Source organism: Grus americana, chromosome 7, assembly GCF_028858705.1.
Source record: "Grus americana isolate bGruAme1 chromosome 7, bGruAme1.mat, whole genome shotgun sequence".
Taxonomy (NCBI): domain Eukaryota; kingdom Metazoa; phylum Chordata; class Aves; order Gruiformes; family Gruidae; genus Grus; species Grus americana.
The window spans coordinates 31,096,476-31,119,116 of NC_072858.1; the positions used below are offsets into that span (position 1 = coordinate 31,096,476).

Genomic DNA, 22,641 nt, shown 5'->3' on the forward strand with positions numbered 1-22,641 from the left:
TTTTTAGGGCTGACAGATGATTTACCTAGTACAACGGCTACTTCTCTGCATATTTCCACACCTCCCTCCCCAGCTGTGACAGCTGAAGAGCTATTAAAAACCCGCGATGGTAGTCCTGCCCAGCCCGCACTCCTGGGGCTGACAGCGTAGGCTGGCTCGGCACAAGGAGCCTATGTAAGGTTGGAACTTCTTCCCAATACGTCCCGTCCCTTTTTTCTGATCGGAACCAGAGATATCTCTATTTTAACTCGTGTTTCCAGTATCCCGTGTGCGATCCATGAGGGGGCGGGCCGGGGAGGGGCTGCCCCAGGGCGCCTCCGGCCCTTAAATAGCGAGGTGCGTGGGGGGGTGTCAGGTAGTCGCCGCCTGCGAGCGAGACAGGCCTCAGCGGCGATGGGACCGAGGCCGTGACCGGAGGGCACCGAGCACCCATGCCCGGTAAGTGCCGGTGGGAGCGCGGGGCGGCCCTGCTGCGGCTCTGCCGAGGCAGGAGGGAGGGGAGCGCTCGGCTCGGCTTCTCCGCGGCCCCGCTTCGCCGCTGGCAGCTGCCGGGACGCTACAGCTTTTGCCCTCCTCAGAGAACAGGTAGCAGCCGCCACCGCAGTGCGCAGCCCTGCTCAGCCCGCCGCCGCGCTAGCACTTCGGGAAAGTTTGGGTAAGAAATCAACTCAAATCTGCCTCTGAACTTAAAGGGACATAAACCTATCCGACCTTCTTCTGGAACCGGCTAAGGAAAGATCAGCCTGTAACCTTCAGGGCTGTTAGGCATCTGCAAGCTTAGTCCATGCCTGGAGCACTTTGCTGTCAGAGGACAACTTGGCTCTGGGAGATAGCACAGCAAGTGCAAAGAGTTTACCTCCCACCCTAAATAATGTGAGGTTTATACTGTACATGTTTATAGTGTAAATGTTAATAAATCTACATATTTATATAGAGATTAAAGCTCTTGAGAGAACTGCCTGGTTGTAACTCCAAAAGGCTTACTGCAAAGTTTAAGAAAAGCTTATTAAAAAGAAGCATATCACCAAACACTACACAAGAAGGGATCCAAACCCAAGAGAGACAGATGATGACCATCAACATTCTTCTGTGCTAGGATAAGCCTAGCACCTATTAACAGTGGACAGTCCTCCAGCACAGGCCACCTGGAGATGAAGTGGTCCAACAGGTCTCTTCCATCTCCAGCTGCCATGATCCTATACCACCACAGAATACAATACATCAATTTCTCATAATGAGAGGTAGTTATTTAAGAAGATACACACATTTTCTCCTTGCACACAATGGATTCAATGTATTTCAATGGTTGATTGTGACCAATGCAATGTTGATCTGTTGCTGATCTAATCAGATAATAAAAGCAAGCCAAATTCTCCTTACTGAAATGGATAACATTTTACCTTATATCTACCACTGTGCAAAAAAAAAAACCCAAAAAGCAGAATTTGAGCTAATGGCAGTGGGTGGGTCATAAATACTTAACATCATTCTGCAGTGAACAAATTCAGTACATTAAACTCATTAGCAAAGAGACTGGAAATTCATTCTCTAACTCCAAAATCTGTGCACAGCTACTGTACCATATACTGCATTACAGCAGACCCCAGCTTACTGTCCTTCATGGTAAACGGTGACAAACTGGTTAGGGGAAAACACAGGACTGCTGCTGAGAGCATTAAAGAGTTGGGAATGGAGAGGACAAGTTAAACAGTCCCACTGAGCTTGCTTGAAATGTTAACCTTTAAGATACCTATGTCAAACAGTAAAACCACCAGCCATATAAACATTTGTATCATTGATAGTACACCTGTATGAACTAAAGCATTAATTTCTATTATGTTCATGGGCATTAAATTAAAGCTTTTTTTCTGTCAGACCTGGCAATCTGACTGAAGACATACTTGAGCATGCCCTACAAAACTGAGATGAACTTGGAGAATTTCCATGCTCAGGACTGCATTTGTTACACATTTCCTCATACTGTGCATTCTTATAAACAAAGTTATCAGTGAAGCACAACCAGACTTGTCTCTGTATTAATATTAAGCCATACCAAATAGGTACTCATTTTCTGTTCCTCAGAATAAGTCTTGTACTAATACTATTGTACGAATAGCCCGGCTAAATGCTGAAACATATTCAGCCCACCTACCAGTTGCAAAGACAGCAAAGTGCCTGTTGCTGTGGTATAGCCATGAGCAGGGTGGTTGCTTGTGGGAGATGTGAGTGTTATATGACTCATGGGGAAGCAGCCAGCCAGTTCCTGCAGAGCGCTAAGGCAACACACCTGGAGGGGAGCTGCAAAAATAAGTTGGCTCCTATGACTGTACCAAAGGCAAGAAAAATGAGATAGGGTCAGATAAAGGCCTTTGAGACACTATGGCCAGGTTAATTTTACAGCACAAGGTATTTACATAAGTGTTCTGTAGCTGAATGACATTTCATATCACTTATTGCAACATGGCAACAGTGAAAAACATCAGTAATACATGTATTTGCAACTCACTTCCTATACTCTTTTAGATCTAATCAATAAACTGTATCAAATTAGTTTTGAATTCTTATTCAAAACTACTACTAGTGTTGACTGAGTATTTTGTGCTTGCATTGTCTTTATTTACTTATACCATCATACAGAGGTGGCTAAGTGCAAGGTATCTACCAAGTACAGACAGATAAAAAGGAGAAAGGAATAAAGCATGATCACAGTTATCCCTACCTAAAAGCAGGGAAGAGGAAAAAAGGCCAGTACCAGTTGTGGGAGAACACCAGGTTGCTTGGTTGCTTCAATTTCAGGGGAGAGCCCGAGAACTGGCAGTACACAGTACTCGGCTGACCCCAAGCTGCCTCCCATGGCTGCAGAGCGGAATATAATTCTGCAGCTTGAGGCTCATTTTCAGATAGAGGATATTCTGGTAGGATCAATTCTCAGTTGAGACGTAGTCATGTCTTGACACACCAGTACTGGTTTAGCAGTATGCCAAGACAGGCTGGGTATAAGGTACAGTGCAAAAGTGGTCTTTCCAGCCTTTTATTCTAGCATACTCAGCTAACATGAGAAAAAAAATGAACTGAGCACATTACCAATTGCCAACCCTTGCTCTAGTGAGAAATTCTTTTAATAGAATGCCTCATATATTAGAGGCATGTATTAAATTTTCTATTTTATTAGAGTGAAAAAAACAAAACCCAAGTTACACAAGATTTGGTTTTATCTGAAGTAATCAAGATTCAGGAAACAGTGTTTAATGGTTACTTAAGTTGGACTTTACAGATCAGGAAGCACATGAATCCTTAGAAAGAAAACAACCCAGAGCTTTGCTTTGTTCCTTGTGCCAGGATCTAGTCTCAATTCAACATAGGTGAATAGTTGGAAGAACAAACCAAAATAATGGTACCTTTCATATTAGGTGCTCCCAGGTTTTCTTTTTCTTCTGTTATGAAAGCTTTAGCACATCTGCCATGCTAAGGTAAATGTTTATGCTAATGTAAAAATAAAAGTCCAAACAACTTCTTGGGTTTTTTTCTGTCTACAGTCTTACATTGCCATCAATGCCAGCATATCTGAACACTTTCTAATCTCTCATTGCCAATGTCATACATCTTCAGGTTTGCATCATGCTATAAACCAAAGACAAATGTGCATGTGAGCAGAATGTTTCATTTAAAAATCATTTTGGAATGTAAATCAAATAAATTTGTCAGCTTTAATATTCCCATCTACCCCTAAAACATACATAACTTTGATCCTCCTATGATGCTTCATGTGCTTCCATGTTTGAACAGAACAAGCAGTTGCTGTAGCTGGAGGTGTAATAGGAGGGATCCTTTTATTTGTTCTCATTGGAATAACTGCATACCTGCTCTGGAAGAAATTTTGCTGCCTCCTCTCTTATGAAAAGCTCACCAGTCCTGTCAAAACAACAAATGCATATGCCATCTTTCAGGATCAGTCAACTTCTGAAATTCAACCAAAATGCACAAGGTATGTATTTTTAAAGCATACACTATTGGTAATTTATTTCAATTTGTCAAATCTCAAATGAGGGGGTAATCTAAGTATCTGCATGTACACAAATGAGACCCCTAAATTACATGAGAACAGTCATGTTCTCTTTTGTTCCTTTAGGAAAACAATACTTTCTAATTATGAATGCAATGATTATTTCTGATTTATGTAAAAGAGATAATGCATTGAAGTGTAATTGGTGCAAGGATAGCTTTATCTGTTACCTAGACAAATTCAGCCTATGATCTGGAGTCATTCCTGGTGGCCTCATAATGAAGCATCTGAGAACCAAACAGGACCTCAGTTCAGAAAGGAGACTCCCTTAAAAAGTTAGTTACTGCAGGGCTTTGGGGCTCTCAAATAAGTAGCTGCACTTAATTCTTCCTTTCCTTTGAAAGATCAACTGTGAAAGAGAAGAAAGGAAAAAAAGTGAGGGATCTGACCAAAGAATTAAGATCTCATGTCCCTCGCTGGACCTTCAGGCATTATACAAATAAACCAATGGTTATTTATCTTTTGTACCTATGCATCTCCACAGAATTTTCACAAAATTGTGAGATAAGAATAGTAAACTTTTTACTGTTAATAAGTTTGGTTTCCATATTTAAATGAGAAGAGTCAGTAGGTGTTGTTGTCTTTAGCAGATCCAGAAGTGTTCCATTTATCATTCCCCCAACACTGCACAGGCGAGACTGGACTAACCTGACAAAGAAAGAACACGTTCAGGAAGACAGTGACCCCTACGTGATTCCTCAGTCTGGGCCACGGTCATCATTTCATTCTTTGGGTATGGCATTGCAAAAACAGGGCTCTCTTTAAGGATGTTCTTTTAAAGGGTAACTTTATTGTTATGAAGCATGTTTATTGGGGGCATACCAGACAGTGTTACACAGTATGAGCCCTAAACACTATATGTATTTTTTTTATATACGTAGGAATTGGGCCAGAACATAGCCATGGTCCCACTGCTGTGGGACTTTGCACATATGGCAAACAAAGCAATCTCTCCTTCTGTGTCTCGTAAAGGCACAACATGAGTGTAACTCAGGAGGTGTCTGACTGTCATCCCCAGAGTTGCAGATTGCAACAACAAATACCCAAAACTATCAAGGTACAGTCACAGGAACAGAAAGTGGCGTAGCCTAAAACTACTCCCCCAAATTTGAGGGAAAAAGAACACCAAATTTAAGCAAAAATGGATTGTTAATAAGAGATGTGATATCCCTAATATAGCAGTGGTTATAAAAATGCCTGCTACAGTCTTGAGACTAATCTGAGGGTGCTTGTCTTATTTCATGAAGCTGGAGCTTATGTTGTAGGGACCATTAACCCAGAGCTGTACAAGTTTCCTGAAGACAGAAGTGAGACAGATTTTCCTGAAGGCAACATTGGCCGCCTATGGTTCTCCATAGAATATGAGCAAGAATCAGAAAGGCTCCTTGTCTCCTTGATCAAAGTGAGGAAGCTGCAGCCTCCTGCCGATTCCTGTAGTCCGTTTGTGAAAATCTACTTGCTGCCTGATGAAAGAAGCTACCTGCAGTCTCAAACAAAACACAAAACCCTTAACCCGCAGTTTGATGAAAACTTTGTTTTTCAGGTACTTTTCCATTTGATGAAGCAGATATTTGGTTGCAAGTATTGACTTGTCAAACTATAGTACAGGTTTTGTGCAAATTCATTTTCTACAAACTTCTGCCAATATAGAAGTTGTTTTCACTGGAGATAAGATTTATTACTGGGGCTTCTGGAGATCCAAGGCTACTTAGGTCTGCAGCTCCAGAACTGATCTTATTTGTGGTCTGCACCAAAGCTGAGGACTCCAGAACTTACCCTGGGAGTGATGAGAACTCCAGTTTGAATCATGGCTGAGCAGTTCAGCCCAGCAGCTCTAGAAGTCCAGAAGCAACCTAAACCGAACTAATGTTTTCATAGCTTTTAGTTTCTTTGCTGTGGAAGTAGGCTAGAAACAAGAACTCATGAGATGTCTGGTACAGTATGTACTGCACATACATACTTGTATGTATGGTGCTGTAAAGCTAGGAGCTTGTCTCCCTGTGTCGAGAGGCTTTGAGCAGGTGTCACAAGACAAAAGCCTTAAACCCCAAAAAGGTTGTGTTTCAGACAACTGAAAAAATCAAAGTTTACAGATTTCTAGACATTTGTGTCTAGAAGTGAATGCATCATATAACACTAGATCTATGAGTTGAAAAACCACCAGCTAACTTGGTATTTTTCAAATTAACTCATTCTATTTTAGCTTGGATCCTTAGACTCCTGCATAGCTAAAGTTCAGGCAAATTAAGAAAGTAGACTTCAAATAATCAAAGGAAATCTCCACCTACCTTTAGCATACTTTGAAAAATTCTTCCTCTGAAGTCACACTAGAGTAGAGATCTCACATTTTACAATTATTAATGTATTCTTCCTTTCCCTGTACAGGTTTCTAGTAGAATGTTGCTCCAAAGGACTCTGAAGTTCTTGGTTTATCATGTTGATCAACAGAAAAAGCATCATCTCCTAGGCCAAGTTATCTTCCCACTGAAAAATGAAACATTAACTGATTGCAACAAACTAGTCATATGGAGAGATCTGGAGAAAGAAAACTTGGAGGTATGTGATGCTAGGCACTACTTGGAATCGCAGAACCTGTGTCATCTTACAAGTATTGGAGGGGTGTAGCTGAAGTAGAAGCGTGTAGTATCAAGCACATCAATGCAAAAGTATTGATAAACATTTGGAATCAAAATTCCCATCTTACCAACCTGCAGATCCAGAGCTGTTGTATAGGGATTATCCAACTGCTCAGAAACAGTCACATGAATTAGGAGACAGATAAGAAAGCCCCTTTTGTTATTTGCTTGGTTTGAATTAGTAAGAGCAGGAAAAAGCAGAAGAGGCAAGGCAATAGGCATCACCTGGAAGAGATAAGAATTCAAATGTTCAGGAAGGCTGATTAACTGGTTCTATCAAACATCAGAACAGTGTAAGTAAAGCCATTATAATGCACTCACATGCCTTGGTGAGGCAGAAACCACTAGCATGAAGAACTTTTTCCCCCCGTTTGTCTGTGTGAAGAGAGAGTTTTTCAGATATATCTGAAAAGTGTTCTTCTGCTTCCAAAGCCTTCTTCAGAGTACGGTGATATCCAGTTCTCCCTCAGCTACAATGACTACCTTGGCCGTCTCACTGTAGTGGTTCTGAGGGCAAGGGGATTAAAGATCCAGGAGGAGAGCCATGCTGTCAGTAAGTGTGATTTCCGCTCTGCTATCAGCTCCAGAATTCCTGTTTTAATTTGCTCCTTCCTCATCTGTCCACCCAGGCTTGCACTGAGTGACTCTGAAGAGAAAAAAAACCTCCATGTGATTTAACTTGACTGGAAACAAGCCATACTTTGTTACTGGGGTAATTAGATTTTGATAGCTCAGCTCTGCTGTTTTGGTTTTGCTTCATAAGAAATGGTTTGTCTCATGTCATCAGTAGCAATTTTTTTCTCCTGCTTTAATACAGTGAGCAACATCCCTTTATCCCTTTGCTGCACTCCAGTCCAGAGAAGGTAGCATTTCAGAAGATACTGACATTAACAGAATTGCCTCAAGGCAGAAGCCCAGAGGTAACAGCTGCAGAACAACTGCTTATGCTGAACAGCTGTCCTGGGTAGAACTGAACTGGGAAAAATAAATCCCATTTTAGGACAGCCTGGCTGTTGTTCAAAGGACCATGTCATGGAGTCACAATTTTTCTCCCTTAGTGCAGTGGGGGTTTCCCTGGTACATCATGCTCATGTGTCCTTGGCCTCAGAAATTTTGGCTAGAGATTACCTCAAAATGCTGTTTAAAATCTAAACACTCACAGCAGAAATAAATGGAAGAAACAAACTTGTGTTTGCATCTGTAGTGATTTTTTTGAAGGGCCTTGAAACTAAACAATATAAATGTAAAACACACCCAGCAGTTAAAAAGAAAAGAGGTTTAGTTCTCTATATACACATATCAACTATGAAGTTTTTCTGAGGTTTGAAGTGGGCTGTTACAAGGATGTTTAACTTTAGAAACAATGCCCTCTAAATGAGTAAGTCTACATTCACAGTGCTAAAGATAAATTTTCTCTGTTTAGGTTCAAACTCATAAATGAAGAAATGCACAGTACAACAATAGAGAATATAGATGTTTCCCACAAGCAGAATCATACCTTGTGCACTTGGAAGAAAAATGCATGAAGTAGTAAGAAAGTAAGGAAAAGTCAGACTGTGCAAGCAGTTTACATAGTAACTCTTTCCAAATATAGCACTGAGGTAGCAGCTCTGTCATAAAGAAGTCTGTTCCAGTAATCCCGCACTCTCTGAAACAGTAACAACAGCCTACTGGATCTGTGGAAATAACAAGGAGATATTAGCAACCTGTCAATGCTGTCTCAGTCTTGACATTTCTAATCATTTTTGCTATACAGATGAATCTTAATGAACTGAATAGCAAGGAGTAATAAACACAGTAGCAGCATGGAATCTATTACTGCTTCACTGGAAAAGAACAAATCTTTAGTTATCAATTAAGATGAAATTTCTGCATGCTAGTCACTAAATTTTGTAGAAAGGTAGGGAAGAATGGAAAATTTCAAAATTTGCTTTGGCAAAGATCTACTCAATAAAGCCATAATGCAATACAGGTCCCATTCAGGAAGCAAAGCAAAGTTTGTGGTGTTCTTGTTCTCACACTCACACACAATTTTTTAGAAGAGCAGAGATCATTGATCTTTTCCTCAAATTTTCTACAGAATCCTTTACCACAGGGCTAGAAGTCATTAGTAAAACCTTTTGTTTAAGGATTCTTCTTTGACTAGGAGAATCCGTTCCCCTGAAATGTATCCAATCCAAGCACAGGCTGCAGTTCTACAATATGGCTCCTCCATCACAGCCTCCTTTGTGTTGGATCAATCATGTGATCAAATACATGAAATTAACTACTGACCCAACAAACTAAGCCTTCAAAAGTGTCTCCATCAAATGAAGGGAAGGTACAGGAATATAAGATCAAGGATGCAAGGTAAGAATATGACTGCTTCCTTTAATAGCTCTTACACTGGGAAGTGTACTGCAAAACTGTACCCTAAGTACTTTGTGTCCTCCCTGCTTAATGTTATGCATTGCCATGCTGCCATGTATGTTTCATGAATCATTCATGATCTAATTTTATACTTAATATTGACTTCTGAAAGCAAGAAATTACTTAAGCCTTCTCCCAACTGCCTCTGACGTATTTTCTTCAATTTCTTTTTCCAAGGCGTGTATGTCAAAGTCTCACTAATGAACCATAACAAATTAATCAAAAGTAAAAAGACAGCAGCTGTTCTGGGATCTCCCAATCCAGTGTATAATGAAACCTTCAGTTTCAAGGCAGATCAGACAGAGCTGGATACAGCAAGCCTGAGTCTATCTGTGCTCCAGAGTATCAATGGCGAAAGTAAGCTACATACATTATTACAGTTAAGATATCATAGATCTCTCTCATATTGCAGAGACATTTAAGTCTGGGAGGAATTAATTCCTTTTCAGCAATAATCAATATAAAAGGTTTGGGGTATGTCACAGGTGTTTCTTTAAAAAGCAGAACAGCTTATTTGAAGTAAGTGTATGTTTCTTTCAGACATTGAAGATAAATTTAATGGAAGACACAAATAAAATAACTGTAGGCTAGTCACTGCCAGTACAGGTGCTGTACTTTTGTTTCACTCTGATATCCTAAGAAAACGAGCATATGCAACTATATTTTGTGAACACTTGTGTGCATAATCCTCAACCTCCAAAATTTTGAAGCCATTCACCATTCTTAATTAAAATTCCTATTCCTCTTTCAAATTTGGTTATCACAGCAGTTCAAGCAGTGAGAAAAGAAGAGATTACAAACATCCCCATTCCCTGGCAGAAAGCCTGATGCTTGAGGTCACCTCATACTCACTGTCAGAGAATCCATTAAGGAGTTCTGCTTAGAGAAACAAATCAGAATTCAGTGTTTCCACTGCTCACAACAAAAACATCTTCCCTGCAGCGCAAAGATGATCTCAGTGACGAAACATTAATACCCTTATTTGGATTCATAAACTCCTAAAAAAATTCCTTTAGGTAAGATTTTGGGCAGGTGCTTTGGCTTTGAGGATCAGTAAGAACTAGGATCAGTACTCAAGTCTTTCATAATTTTCACTGGCAGACATCCAAAAGCTTTACAAACATTCTGAAACTCATGTAAGGCAGGTTCACATTATTTTCCCCATCCACAGCTGAAAAGTTCAGCCACGAAGAAACAATCTGCTCATTGGCAGAGGGTGGTCAGTGGCAACCCACATATTGTGACTCCCAGCTGCCTCAGTAATCGAATCTAGTCTTTCCCAAGCTAGAGCATCATATGAATCCCACTGTGGATTCTGATGCCCAAAACTACGGCAATACTTCCACAGTACACTTGAGGTAGAGGGGCAGGGCAGACGCAGATCTGTGTGCCTTATACTGATTCTAGTTTAGAGTGCAGGCAATAGGGTAGGCCTGAATTGGCTAAACACCCACTTACTGCAGAACTTTTTAAATGCTGAATCTTAGCATGTAAGAACTGCAGAACTTGAAATCTAGAGTGAATTCCTTGACAAGAGTTTGGTTTAAAAATAACTTTCAGAACATGCAGTAGAGAAATACAAGTTAATATTCTAATGTAGGTAACAATTCCAGAGAAGCACTCACAGGTGTTAATCGCTAACTGCTTTCTTTTTTTCCCAGAAACACATCTGCTAGGACATCTAGTAGTTGGGCCTTTCATGTATACCCGCGGCAAAGAACTAGAACACTGGAATGAAATGATCAGCAAGCCCAAGGAGTTGGTTAAACGATGGCATGCTCTCTGCCACAGCCTGTAGAAAGCACAGATGAAAGAGCAACCTTAAAATGGAAGAGTTCTATCTTTCATAATCTAATGACAAAGTGGACAAAATCTTTGAACATTTTACACTCTGAAGTAGACAAGAATAAAATAAGTAAATTCATTTTCCTTGCCCAAACACAAAGAGCAGACTTGGTCCCTGGCAGGCTGGAACTATCTTTCCTCTCTTCAAAATATATTTCCAATTTAATTAATATGCAGCAGAGTAAACAAAACAAGACAACAAACATGATGTCCCACTATTAGTTACTTTGAATAGTAAACTCCAATTCTTGGTTGTGAGTTCTGGCAAAAATGATAATCCAACATGTAGATAGAACCCAAAATGACTTAAGAATTGTCAGTGATGATACCAGGCCTAACTGTCCACTGCATTGCATCACCACAGGCAGAACAGCTTCACCAGAAGGGATGAAAGCCCAGTAAGCATGCCAAAAGAGACAAAGCCCAAAAGATGTTGACTGACTTCAATTTACAATTTATTTAAAATAGCAGCATTATATTTAAAACCTTGTTTGAATATGAACGATGGAAAGCATTAAGTGTTTATTGATCAAAAACCTAGAAGCACCTGTTCACATCCCTCAGCACAGTATTTCTTGCAGTAATTCAGTTAAATTTTTTCAGCTAACTCACTGCACACTGTGTTGACACTAAGGGATAAGCATAAAAGAAGTCCTGAAGACACAAATGATTGGAGGTTTGCAAGAATACTGGAGTACTCAGAAAGTAAGACAATGGGCCTGGCCTTACATATTTCTCCCTAAACACATCTCTGCTGGCAACAGAGCAATGATTACAAGAGCCTTAGGTTTGACCTAGTATGAACATTCCTACGTTTAAAATCCAATTACCTTAAGCCCCCAGGACATACGTCTGTTTTAGTGGTAGAGTTTTCTCCATTTCTCCAATTACTGTTCTATAAAATAATTCAGAGCAATTATTTTAAATCAAAATAAAGTAAATAGGACATCCTTCTCCTTGATTGTTCACTGGGGACCTGAACTCTGTACCTCTCACACCATACAGTCATAAACCAGACACACAGACTATTGCAGCAAAACATTTTGTACAATTATGTTCTAAGAGGACTGTGATCTCTGCAGCTGAAATAAAGCCAACTTCCCTTCAAACAGGATACGGTATTAATTAATTCAATATATTAAAAAAATGAGGATTCTCTGGGGAGATGAGAACACTTTCCATTTTGATAACATTATTATTATCATCTAAAGTAAATATTATGAATGAGAATACATCTGGAGAAGAACTGTAAGATAACAGACTCCATCTGATCCTCCATTTGAAATGTTACGTGGTACCCTCAGTCGGTCTTGCTAACTGCACCATTGGATATAAGATGAGCCCAGACTCATTACGTTTAATTGAATTTTACAGAATATTCAACCTTCTGTTAAATGAGTAATGCCAGCATCCCCAACCCCAAAGAGCTGTTTTCAAATTTTACTCCTACAAAACCACAGAAAACCAATCTAATAGGTAACATGTTCGATCTGGGAAAGAAAGCTCTATATAAACTCTATAATACCTGTATTACTACTATAAAGCAATTTTACCAATTATATTATGCCCCTCTATGATATAAATCACACCAAACATTAAAGATCTTAAAACTGTTAAGAATGTTTCAGACATGTTTACTAGGTTATGCAGGAAGACGCATGTAATGTACAGTGTCTATTAACATAAATACCTCTGAAGTGGGAAGTCACCTGTCTGACTATGTACAATGCAGTTCAAGTAATAAAACAATACATCATATTAATGTGGTCTCTTATTTGCCCTTCTTAAAGTACCAATACTTCCAGTTTCTGTGTTCAATAATTCATCTAAAAATCCCAAAGAAACATTTTTAAATGTACTTACCAATAAACTTGACTTTGACCGAGGTCATCCAAGTGAAGTAAATAAGAAAGGTCCTTTTTGACTCATCCTGAACAAGAGAATTATTCCAGAAAAGTGAGAAACATTATTAAATAAGGAGTTATAATAGAGTGATATCAATTGTCACATAATAGAGCAATTTTTTTACCTACTACCTTTTACAGGTCATCCATCAGGTCTTGTGCTTGAGACTTGTATCAAGATGAAGGAGGAAGAATGATTACAAGACCTCTCCATGGCTAACTATGCTTCGTTTGCTCTAAAAAATTTTAAAATTTTACCAAAATACATAGCACAGAAAACCCTCATCCAAGAAATACACAAGAAATAGATGTGACACACTCCTCAATACTTCCCATTGCTATTGACTAATGCAGAAATTTCTAGAGCTCTGCAATAAGTCTAGCACGTAACTTCATGAGAGTACAACCCTGTCAAATGACAGTCAGAGCAATTTATCACCATTTTAGAACAGACATTGTGCTGGTTTTGGCTGGAACAGAGCTAATTTTCTTCATAGTAGCTGGCACACGGCTATGTTTTAGATCTGTGCTGAAAACAGTGCTGTGTTGATAGCCCAGGGATGTTTTCGTTACTGCTGAGCGGTGCTCACACAGAGCCAAGGCCTTTTCTGCTTCTCACCCCACCCCACCAGCAAGGAGGCTGGGGGTGCAGAATGAGTTGCAAGGGGACACAGCCAGGACAGCTGACCCCAGCTGACCAAAGGGATATTCCATACCATATGGCATCAGGCTCAGCATATAAAGCTGAAGGTAGAAGGAGGAAGGCGGGGGGGGATACGACATTCTGAGTGATGGCATTTGTCTTCCCAAGTAACCATTGTGCATGATGGAGCCCTGCTTTCCTGGAGATGGCTGAACATCTGCCTGCCAATGGGCAGTGGTGAATGAATTCCTTGGTTTTTTGCTTTGCTTCTGCACAGGTTTTTGCTTTACCTATTAAACTGTCCATATCTCAACCCAGGAGTTCTCACTTTTACTTCAAGAACAGCACGTGAAAGCTGTTGCAGTCATATTACTTGCATCATAGTACATTTGACAACTTTAAATTTATAAATTTAGTTTTGAGAACAGTGCTGTGTTTGAAGCCTGAGGATAGCTGAAACAGTACATGTGGAAACTGATTTTCTGAATGAGAACTGTGCAGGTAGAAATCTGCACAGGTAGAGATCTGCAAGGATCTAGCCAGACAGCAAATATGGTTCATAACTTACAGTTTCTATCAGCTTCTGTAAAAGGAACAATTTATATCAAAGATATTTATATCAGAGAAAAATACTGATGTATTTAATAACTTTTACAGATTAATATTTATGAGATTGTTACTCTATGAAGTCAGGTGCAGTCATCATTTACTCAGTCTTACTGACAAAAATCACTATCAGAATACACTAAGACTTTAAAAAGAATTAAATTAATTTCTAAATCTGATCAAGTTGGGAGAAAACTTTGCAGACCTGTGTTAAACTGATTAAATTGGCTTAAGGTGATTAAGTTTATTTGCCAGCTTATGCTGGATAAATACTACAACAACAAATACTACAACAATTAAACAATTTAAAGGGTCCATAAAAGAATGTACCAGTTAATTAAAAGGTTTAAAACAGTTTAAATTTGTGCAATAACTTCTAGATACACAAAATTAGATTCAGTGAGACAGTTCTGTTTTACAAGAGAAAACAATGGCAGCAAAATTGCTATGGGTAAATGGCAGAGATTCTGCTGTTTAAAGGAAAGCAACCAAAATAGCAAAGCAAGCAAAGACATAACCAAGTTACAGATAATGTATACAATAAGACAAAGAAAAATCTTAACTAAAATAATATTACTGAATCGTGGCTGTCTTCCTCTAACCTGCCATATCAACGAAAAATTCAGTCTCTCAGTACTAGTGAGCTTTTCCAGGGAGAAAGGGAAAACAGATACCCAGTAAGAGTTAAAGAAAAATACATGTATAAAAACATACTTTATGACAATTTATCAGTATTACAGCAGCAGTATACACTATTAGCAGATATTCCATACCAGTCCTTTTAAGTTAAAAACAAAGTCCTTTCTTGTATTTTTAAAAATATTTGCTTCCTTGATTTTTCTTGTTTGCCATCTGTGTGTTCCTATGGTCTCTGTTACTCAGTTATTGCAGAGGTCAATGCTTCAAAGATCAAGATGAAAGTTTAGCAGATGGAAATCCTTTTGCAAAGGATAGCTGTTTTCATCTAGCACAAAATGGCTCCTAATTTCCAACAAATAGGATGCTTCTGTATCTGCTAGCAGCAAATGACACAGATCTGCTACTATTGTGCTGTATGTTATATCTGAAGAGGGCACTGCAAAAGACAGAACAACCCAATTTATTCTTTAGTTTTATAATAGCACCTAACATTCAAGTTCTACCTCCATGAAAGCTACACTGAATTACTGGAAGTGTAGCTCAACATGTGAGTAGAAAATTAGCTTTTGATTTTTAATAATTTTTAAAAGCAACGTGCTCAGACTGTTTCTCATTAAACTGTAACACCTGAGAGGTGTTTTACATGATTCATGAGTCAAACAGGATGTATCAAGGGAAGACTGCCTGAAACATTACTTAGTTATTTACCTCATGAAAGCATACCACCTATTTCTAAAAACTGCTAAAAGATTTTATTTTGCATATAAGAAATCCATTTATTTACTGAATACTTAGTTATACAATATATAATAAATGTTCATACCATCTCAACTCTTCTTGTTGCTACATCAACTCTGAACTTCCAAGTTTGTCAGACAGTAACTGAAGTGTTCTCTTTGAGGTTGGGTTTGGTTTTTTGAAGTCTCATACAATATAAGCAATCGTCATATTTCCAGAACAATCTCATACCAATTTTACATTATCAATAATTCAAAGTTTTACTTCCATTGTGAACTTTGCTGCCTGTTTCTATCACAAGTAATTAATGAAACTGTACCTACTAATCTGTTCAGCCAGTCCGCAGGAATATTGAGGAAGATTTTTTCCATTAACTCAGACACCACATGAACATAAATTTCATGTCCTCCATCTTCTACTGTCATCAAAGCAGGTCTAGATCAGAAAACAAAAAGACTCTGGAAAGTTAGCTGCTATGTTTTTTGATTGAAGCAAAATTTCTGAATGAAAGTAATACAATGTAGTACTACCCTCCAACATAACACCAAGAACTAGAACTACAATCTCTATGCACTCATCTGTCAAATCTGTAGAGCTAAAATGAGTTTGAGATATATATACTGAATTTACTACTCAATGTTAAAATAACTTCTAAAGCTATCAAGTAAGCCTTACTTTCAGACAACTGCAGAAAATAATGCCTTAATAGTGGTCTTTTCCTGGAAGACAGAGAACTGCACTGTTATGAAGTTATGTTATTCGTGGCTTTGAACTTTAAATATTTAAAGTATAAATGTTAATATGTAAGTATATGTACCTACAAATATATGAGGGGTACATAAAGATTTGAAGTGCAAAGCAGGGAGACAAGCTTAGGTGTATCACTTGGAATTGTATCATCTCTATCAACATCACCTAATATTGTCTGTCTTAATACACCACTTCATAGCCACTATAATACCAAGACAGTACCTCTCGTACTACGACAAATACCAAATGGTTTCACATACGACTACACAAGTAAGATCCCTCCTCTTCTTGGAAACCATTTTCTACATAGGATATGGTCAATAGTATTCCTGTTAGGTCTGAAATGAACCCAGTTAGGGACTGTTGTCCCACAAACACTTATTTCCAAATTTTGCCATTTCACATGATTCAAAAGTGATGTTGGATGACAGACAATTGGTAAGAAGTGATCCTTTTTGTAGTATGGGCATTCCCTACATTTCAAGTGTTTGCCTTCTTTCCAACCTGTCATTATTGATGCCATACTTTTTTATTCTTCCCTCAAGTAAGTCCTTGCTATTTGTTTTTGCTATGCTTCTGTGAAATGATACCTTAGCAGTCCTCTATAGTGATGTTCAACAGGTAGTTTCTGCTCGCTTTCAAGCTTCTGAATGATTTTACTAAGCCTAATAATAATTTACAAAGCTGATGCAGCTTCTACCCAACAAATGCTCTTTGACTGCCCTGAGACTATGTACAATTTGACCTGCAACATCTGCACCGCCACAATCCCCACACTTTTTAGAAAATCTGCACTGCTCTGATCAAAGCAGGATGCAATGCTCAAATCCTGACCATCCCACAGAAGTAACTAAAATAGTAAACATCAGGACATACCACAATAATGTAAATCCTGATTGTAGCCACACTGAAACAGTATATGTTAAATAAAGTAATAAAATAAGGCACAATCATCTTCAGTGCAGAACCTTTCAATGGGAGATGCTCCCAAATAGAATAAAATGTGCTCACTGCAGAGAGAGCAGAAATGAAAGAAGGGCAGTCATGTCAAGAGACTAGCAGAACTGCACTGTCCAATAGGACAGTCAGCCAGTATTTCAGTATATTGACAATTGGAGAATGTTATTAACAGATTAATTTAGTTAGCATGATGCAGAATATACCTGACAGCACTAATTTTAATGCCTGTGAGGCACAAAGGCAAATGACTACAAATATGCCACTTTCCCAAGTAGGCAAATCCTTTGACTTGCCATCTGTTAAACTAAAAGCTACTGCTAAATTTCATAATCTTAAATGAAATGATCAAAAGAGATAAAAGAACTCCATGTCTGATTATCTGTAAGATTATTTAAAATCTGTTAGTTTAGACAGAAACCAAGGCCCTGACTATTTGTCATTATTAAAGACTGTTGGCTCCCTTCATGAGAGAAAGCTTAACAATACACTGACATGCTTACCTTCCCAAATAATTGTGGACAATTGCTATTTTATCCCAGAAGTGTATTTTAGTTCAGACAGTCTATGCTGAAGTACAAGAAAATTATGATGACTTCCAAAAATACTAAGTTAACATTTTGGAAACAGTATTATTAACTGAAATATGTTTGCAGAGAAATGTACTAAGAGATGTTGCAAAATTTAAAGCTTTCAAAGCTATAGGCAAACGTAGTCTGCAGATGTAACTCACAAACCAAGTAATGCATTAGGAAAGATTAACTTTGCTTCATTCCTGGTTATTATATGCTGACTACCTGTTTTTCAGTTCATATTCTATGTTTTAACAAGTATGTGGTGTTTAGTATTACTACATCTACTCATACTAAGTAAAAAATAATATGCAGATTTTACTCCCAAGGAGATGCTGGTAGCTTTTGCATAGCTAGAAATAGAGCATACTGAATTTACTACCTCTTTATAGTGAGGGATTAAAACCAAATCTGAGATAAGGGGGCATAAATTAGCAAACTGCAGAAAAGTGTAACTTTCTACTAGTTGTATATACAGTTTTATAAACAAGACTAACACTAACCATTGATATATCAAGCTATTAAGTAGCACAATAAAACTAGGACAGCATATTTAGTTAATAAGTTAATTTCATTTTAACAAGATATTTCTTTAGCAAGAGATTTTTTTTTCTCCTGTTAAGATGTAAATGTACTAAGTTATCTTACAATACAGAATTTGGAAATACTACTAAGGAGATGCATTCTTAGTAAACTAAACAGAGCAAAATTTCAGTCCAAAAATGGCAGACTTGACTTTGAAGAAGTTTTGCATTTAAGTTCCACGTGAAGATGTGTTCGCATGCTAAGAATACAAACATTGGAAATATTAATCATTCTTCTATCATCTTTCGTGCATAAGTAAATTGACATCATTCAGGAACCCGAGAGGTCCTAATCTTAAGAAAGGGGGCAATCTTTTTCAGTTAAGTAAAAAACTTTTTGGACTTAATCCTCCCTTACAGGAAAATAAATAGCATATAAACTTAAAGATGTAAGACTATTTTATCTAGAGGAAAAAGGCTAAATCAATACCTTGTTAGACAAATGGGATTCTAGTATTTAACTCAAAGCCAAGAGAGGAACTATTGAGTATGCAATGATTCATTAAACTCACTATGAAATAGTTTAGGAATAATTTTGGTAGAAAGTTTACATACTCTAGAATTCTATTACATCTATGATTGTTTCAACCTTCTCTACATACAGGTCTTTCAAGTTGCCACGAGACATTTCAAAAGCCCAAGATGAATTTAAAAATTGAACAATTAATGTTGTTCCTACATCAAGCAGATCTGTTTAGTTTATTTTCTCAAGTAAATGCGCATATACATCTTGTCTCAGTGCCATCTATTGATAATTTAGCGTCTTTGTTCTCTATGAGAACATTTATTGAAAATATTTGTTAAAATTATTTCTGCAAGGCTAAAATTGATTCATCAGTTTAAAAATATGGTTGTGCATTCACACCATTTCAAACTTAGGCTGTGACAAAATGCCCAAGTTTTCCTTTGATCCTCAAACTTCTCCATCTCAGCTTACTGACACAGTACTGGGTAACCTTGCTACTGTATGATGCAGTATTCAAAGAAATTAAAAAGTTAGATTTAAACGAAGAATATAACCTATGAATAATAGCAACAGAATACTGCAATTCAAGAATAACTCCTTGAAAATTCATTAGAAAACCAGGAATTACTAGCCACACCATTAAGTATAGAATTCTATATATGGGGAACTTAAAATGGAGAAAGTTGTAGTTTACTTCCCTAATAGTACACATTATTTTCGTTTCGTTTACCTGTAGAATGTTTTTACTTTGTTGTACGGCAAACATCTAATACATTGCTTGTAGATCATGTTCTCATCTGCCTGTAGTTCCAAACCACATTTAGCACAACCTGAATACGTAATCATAGGCAGAGAAGCCAAAACATACTCCAGTGAAGTGTCAGCACGGAAGACGAGTTGTTTGTACTGACCAGTTGAAATGGTAAACTTCAGTTCTAAGATATGGGCTTTCACTTGAACCACTCCTACAAAACAAACAATTTCAATCAAATCTGCAGTCATTTACAACTGAAAGCAAAAGCAAGGGTTACAGCTGATTTAAAATCAAAATCATTATCAATAAAACTGATTTTTTTCCTTTAGTAGCACATGCTTATATTTTTGGAGATGATTTATGCAGTGAAAAGTCATTGTGGTTAAATATTATTTAAAAATGTGTAAGAGTACTACATTTTTAGGTACTATGGTGGTAGATTCCAATATAGAAGAGCCTGAATAAGAGATCAAGAGATTAGAATTGTACATATAATTTCCATTTGCTTTTCTTTCATACTAATTCAAAGACACTGAAAAGCATAGCTTTAACAACTTATCTTTCCATTATTTATACATAAACTAGAGTTAAATGCTGCAATACCAACTTTAGATACTACTTAGTGTTTAACATCAACCTTAACAGTCTTCTAGGCTTGCCTGAGAAGGGGTGACTGTTTTGTGTCAAATATATTCTTTGTTCTTTTGTAAGAAATTTTCTATAGCAGTAGCTATGTTACTCTTGCTTTACAGAATTCCAGTTTTGAAGAAATACCATTCAACAAACTTTCAGTGATTAAGCATTTCTCCCTGTGTTCCACAGCTATCTTGGTATGGTACCACATACCACACCTATCTCACCTCTGGGCTCACTGAATGAAGGGTGCCTTCACAGTTTGGCTGGGTACTGAGTAGCAGCCTCCAGAATAAATTCAAAGTCCCAGAACTGTGCTAACTTTAAAAAAGCATTTTATTTGATCAGAGCACCTATTTTGCTGGGTTATGCACTGCACAACAGACATTAGAGCTATGGATAACAACTTTACCTGAGCATTTTTCCTCCAAATGTGCCGAGAGCTTTGTCATCTGCATGAGGGATGTTTTGCTTTTCTGAAACTTTTCTTTAAATTCAATTGCCCTTTTATCATCATCAAACAAGCACTCACAGGATGACCATGAAGTTGTGTGCAGTTCAAAGTCACCTGAGACAGAACTATGTTGGACCAGCAGATATTTGAAGTCCCATATGTGATCTACAGAACAAAAAAAACCCAGAAGAGTTTACTTTCTATGTCTTGGTTAATTTATGAAAAGCCACGGTCACTTACAAGTTTGAGAAACAAATTAGCAAGACATTCTCATATGGTCAGCTCTGGCAACTTTATTTCAAGCCTGATGACATGTGGGGTTTTCCCTTTCCCTATAAACTCTGCATGAGTCCTCCCACAACAGAACAATGCTTTCATTTCACTGGTACTGCACTCAGCTTTCAAGGCAATTCAACTTTTTGAAAAAGCCAGTTCTGAAATTTGTCAGCTCTAATAAGGAAAAGTTGGCAGTGAAGAAAAAATCTTCAAGTTATTAATCACCTTCCATCTTTAGTAGAAGATTAAGAAGAGGGACATAGCTCTGATTTAAAAATATTAATTTTTCCATCTTCCAATTGACTCCGTAATAAAGAAAAATACTTTAAAAATTGAGATCACAGAATAATAATATATTTTGGGTTGTCCTTCACTTTGTTATAAGAATCCATTTGTCACCTATGAATCAAGTCTGATAACCATTTAGGCTGTAATTTTTCCTCCATGTTTGCTCAAGCTGAAAGTTGCAGCCAAAGTAATTGTTTTTGGAAATAAGGTTAGAAAAATATAGATTTTTTTAATGTATTCAAGTGTCCATACAAACATTTTATTAGCATGTTTTTGTATTTTCGTATTTTCGATCAGTTTGATTTTTGGTGGTTACTTGCTAAAATTGCAAGCTCCTGAGAAATCTGCTGTCAGTGTTTTACAGTAAAATACTCCAAAAAAACTTCTGAGCAGTCTAGTTTCACACACCTCATATCTGAATAGAGATCTTGCAGCCCCCCAAAACTGAGCATGCTCCAGTTCAAGGCAAGAGTCAGGCAGTAACACTAGAGCAACAGAGTGAAAAATCTAAACAGGAGGAAATGAACAGGCACTTGGCAAGAGGGGATATATGGAAGTAGGACAGTTGAACCAGGGTACAAGGTCTGGTTGATACCTGAATTTAACCTACTCAGATCTTCAACATTACCCTGTTGATTACAAAACTGATCACAAAACATGAGGAAACTATACATCACCAAGTTTACAGAAAATTATTTAATGAAATAAATCTTTTTTGTAATCTAAACAAGATGAGTGTAAAGCATAACTTGAACATCTGATGACTGTATACTGAAAATTTGGACTGATTTAGCAAGAAATGAAAAATAAATGTAACTTAGTGGCAACAATTTTTAGATGCTCTAGCACTGTATAGTCTTGTGCACTTTATTTTAAGCATGTAGAGAATTTAAAAATTGCAAGTCTTCATATCTTCCTCTATAATATTATGAGGTTTCTAATCTGTTAGTACAACCAGTAGAAATGTCCATCCTTGCTAGGAGTCATAGATCACCTGTGGTACATCATGCTCTACCTGCAACTCACTCATACTTTAGCTGTTGTGTTGTGAATGCCTTAGTATCATGGGACTTTCTTTTTGGCTATCTTACTGGGATCAAACGTTCATGGTTTGTCTGTGATTAAGTACTTTGCACTATACAAAAACTGGCTTTTTAGGCAGACATATTCAGCACTTCAAGTAATACGGCATTTATTTCCTATGTGTATCCATTGCTCAGAAATACAAATTAAAATTATTTTAAACTAGTTTCACTTATTTTAAAAGAACAAAGCCAGGAATAAACCAAAAATTGGCAGCAGTCACTGCTAAAACACAGGCTATGTAATTCTTGCAAGAGATGCTTTTCATCAGTTACAGCTAGGCTTGATAGCAAGACCATTAGGATATAAAGCTTGACACCTGTAGTAAGGTGGAAAGCAGA

The 22,641-nt window shown here is 37.7% G+C and overlaps 3 protein-coding genes across 7 annotated transcripts in view; 1 reads left to right on the forward strand and 2 right to left on the reverse strand.

Moving 5' to 3' along the window:
- Nucleotides 1-3,860, reverse strand: part of GPRIN2 (G protein regulated inducer of neurite outgrowth 2) — a 34,186-nt gene extending 30,326 nt beyond the window's left edge. The window contains exon 1 of one of the 2 annotated variants that reach the window (XM_054831228.1): nt 1,054-3,860. The gene's annotated coding sequence lies outside the window, so the exon portion shown is untranslated. Of the gene's footprint in view, nt 1-25; nt 552-1,053 lie in introns of those variants that run through there. The other variant, XM_054831229.1, reaches the window with a different exon arrangement.
- LOC129208494 (synaptotagmin-15-like) lies at nt 360-12,715 on the forward strand. Of its 2 annotated transcripts, none has more exons than XM_054831232.1 (8): nt 360-438; nt 3,787-3,985; nt 4,651-4,796; nt 5,311-5,606; nt 6,449-6,619; nt 7,132-7,252; nt 9,286-9,465; nt 10,770-12,715. In XM_054831232.1, the coding sequence occupies exons 1-8, from the start codon at nt 432-434 to the stop codon at nt 10,904-10,906; spliced, it is 1,257 nt and encodes a 418-aa protein (XP_054687207.1). In that variant the 5' UTR covers nt 360-431; the 3' UTR covers nt 10,907-12,715. The 2 variants fall into 2 exon arrangements, with proteins under 2 accessions (XP_054687207.1, XP_054687208.1); XM_054831233.1 differs by having other exon boundaries at nt 4,654-4,796.
- SHLD2 (shieldin complex subunit 2) overlaps nt 6,446-22,641 on the reverse strand; it is a 46,201-nt gene continuing 30,005 nt past the window's right edge. For 2 of the 3 annotated variants that reach the window (XM_054831225.1, XM_054831226.1), the window contains 9 exons: nt 20,612-20,818; nt 19,543-19,777; nt 15,803-15,918; nt 12,990-15,181; nt 12,817-12,883; nt 8,198-8,375; nt 7,021-7,345; nt 6,772-6,924; nt 6,446-6,547 (listed from right to left, as the gene is read on the reverse strand). In XM_054831225.1, the coding sequence (XP_054687200.1) occupies nt 15,009-15,181; nt 15,803-15,918; nt 19,543-19,777; nt 20,612-20,818 (731 nt within the window). In that variant the 3' untranslated portion in view covers nt 6,446-6,547; nt 6,772-6,924; nt 7,021-7,345; ... (1 more) ...; nt 12,817-12,883; nt 12,990-15,008. Of the gene's footprint in view, nt 6,548-6,771; nt 6,925-7,020; nt 7,346-8,197; nt 8,376-12,816; nt 12,884-12,989; nt 15,182-15,802; nt 15,919-19,542; nt 19,778-20,611; nt 20,819-22,641 lie in introns of those variants that run through there. The other variant, XM_054831227.1, reaches the window with a different exon arrangement.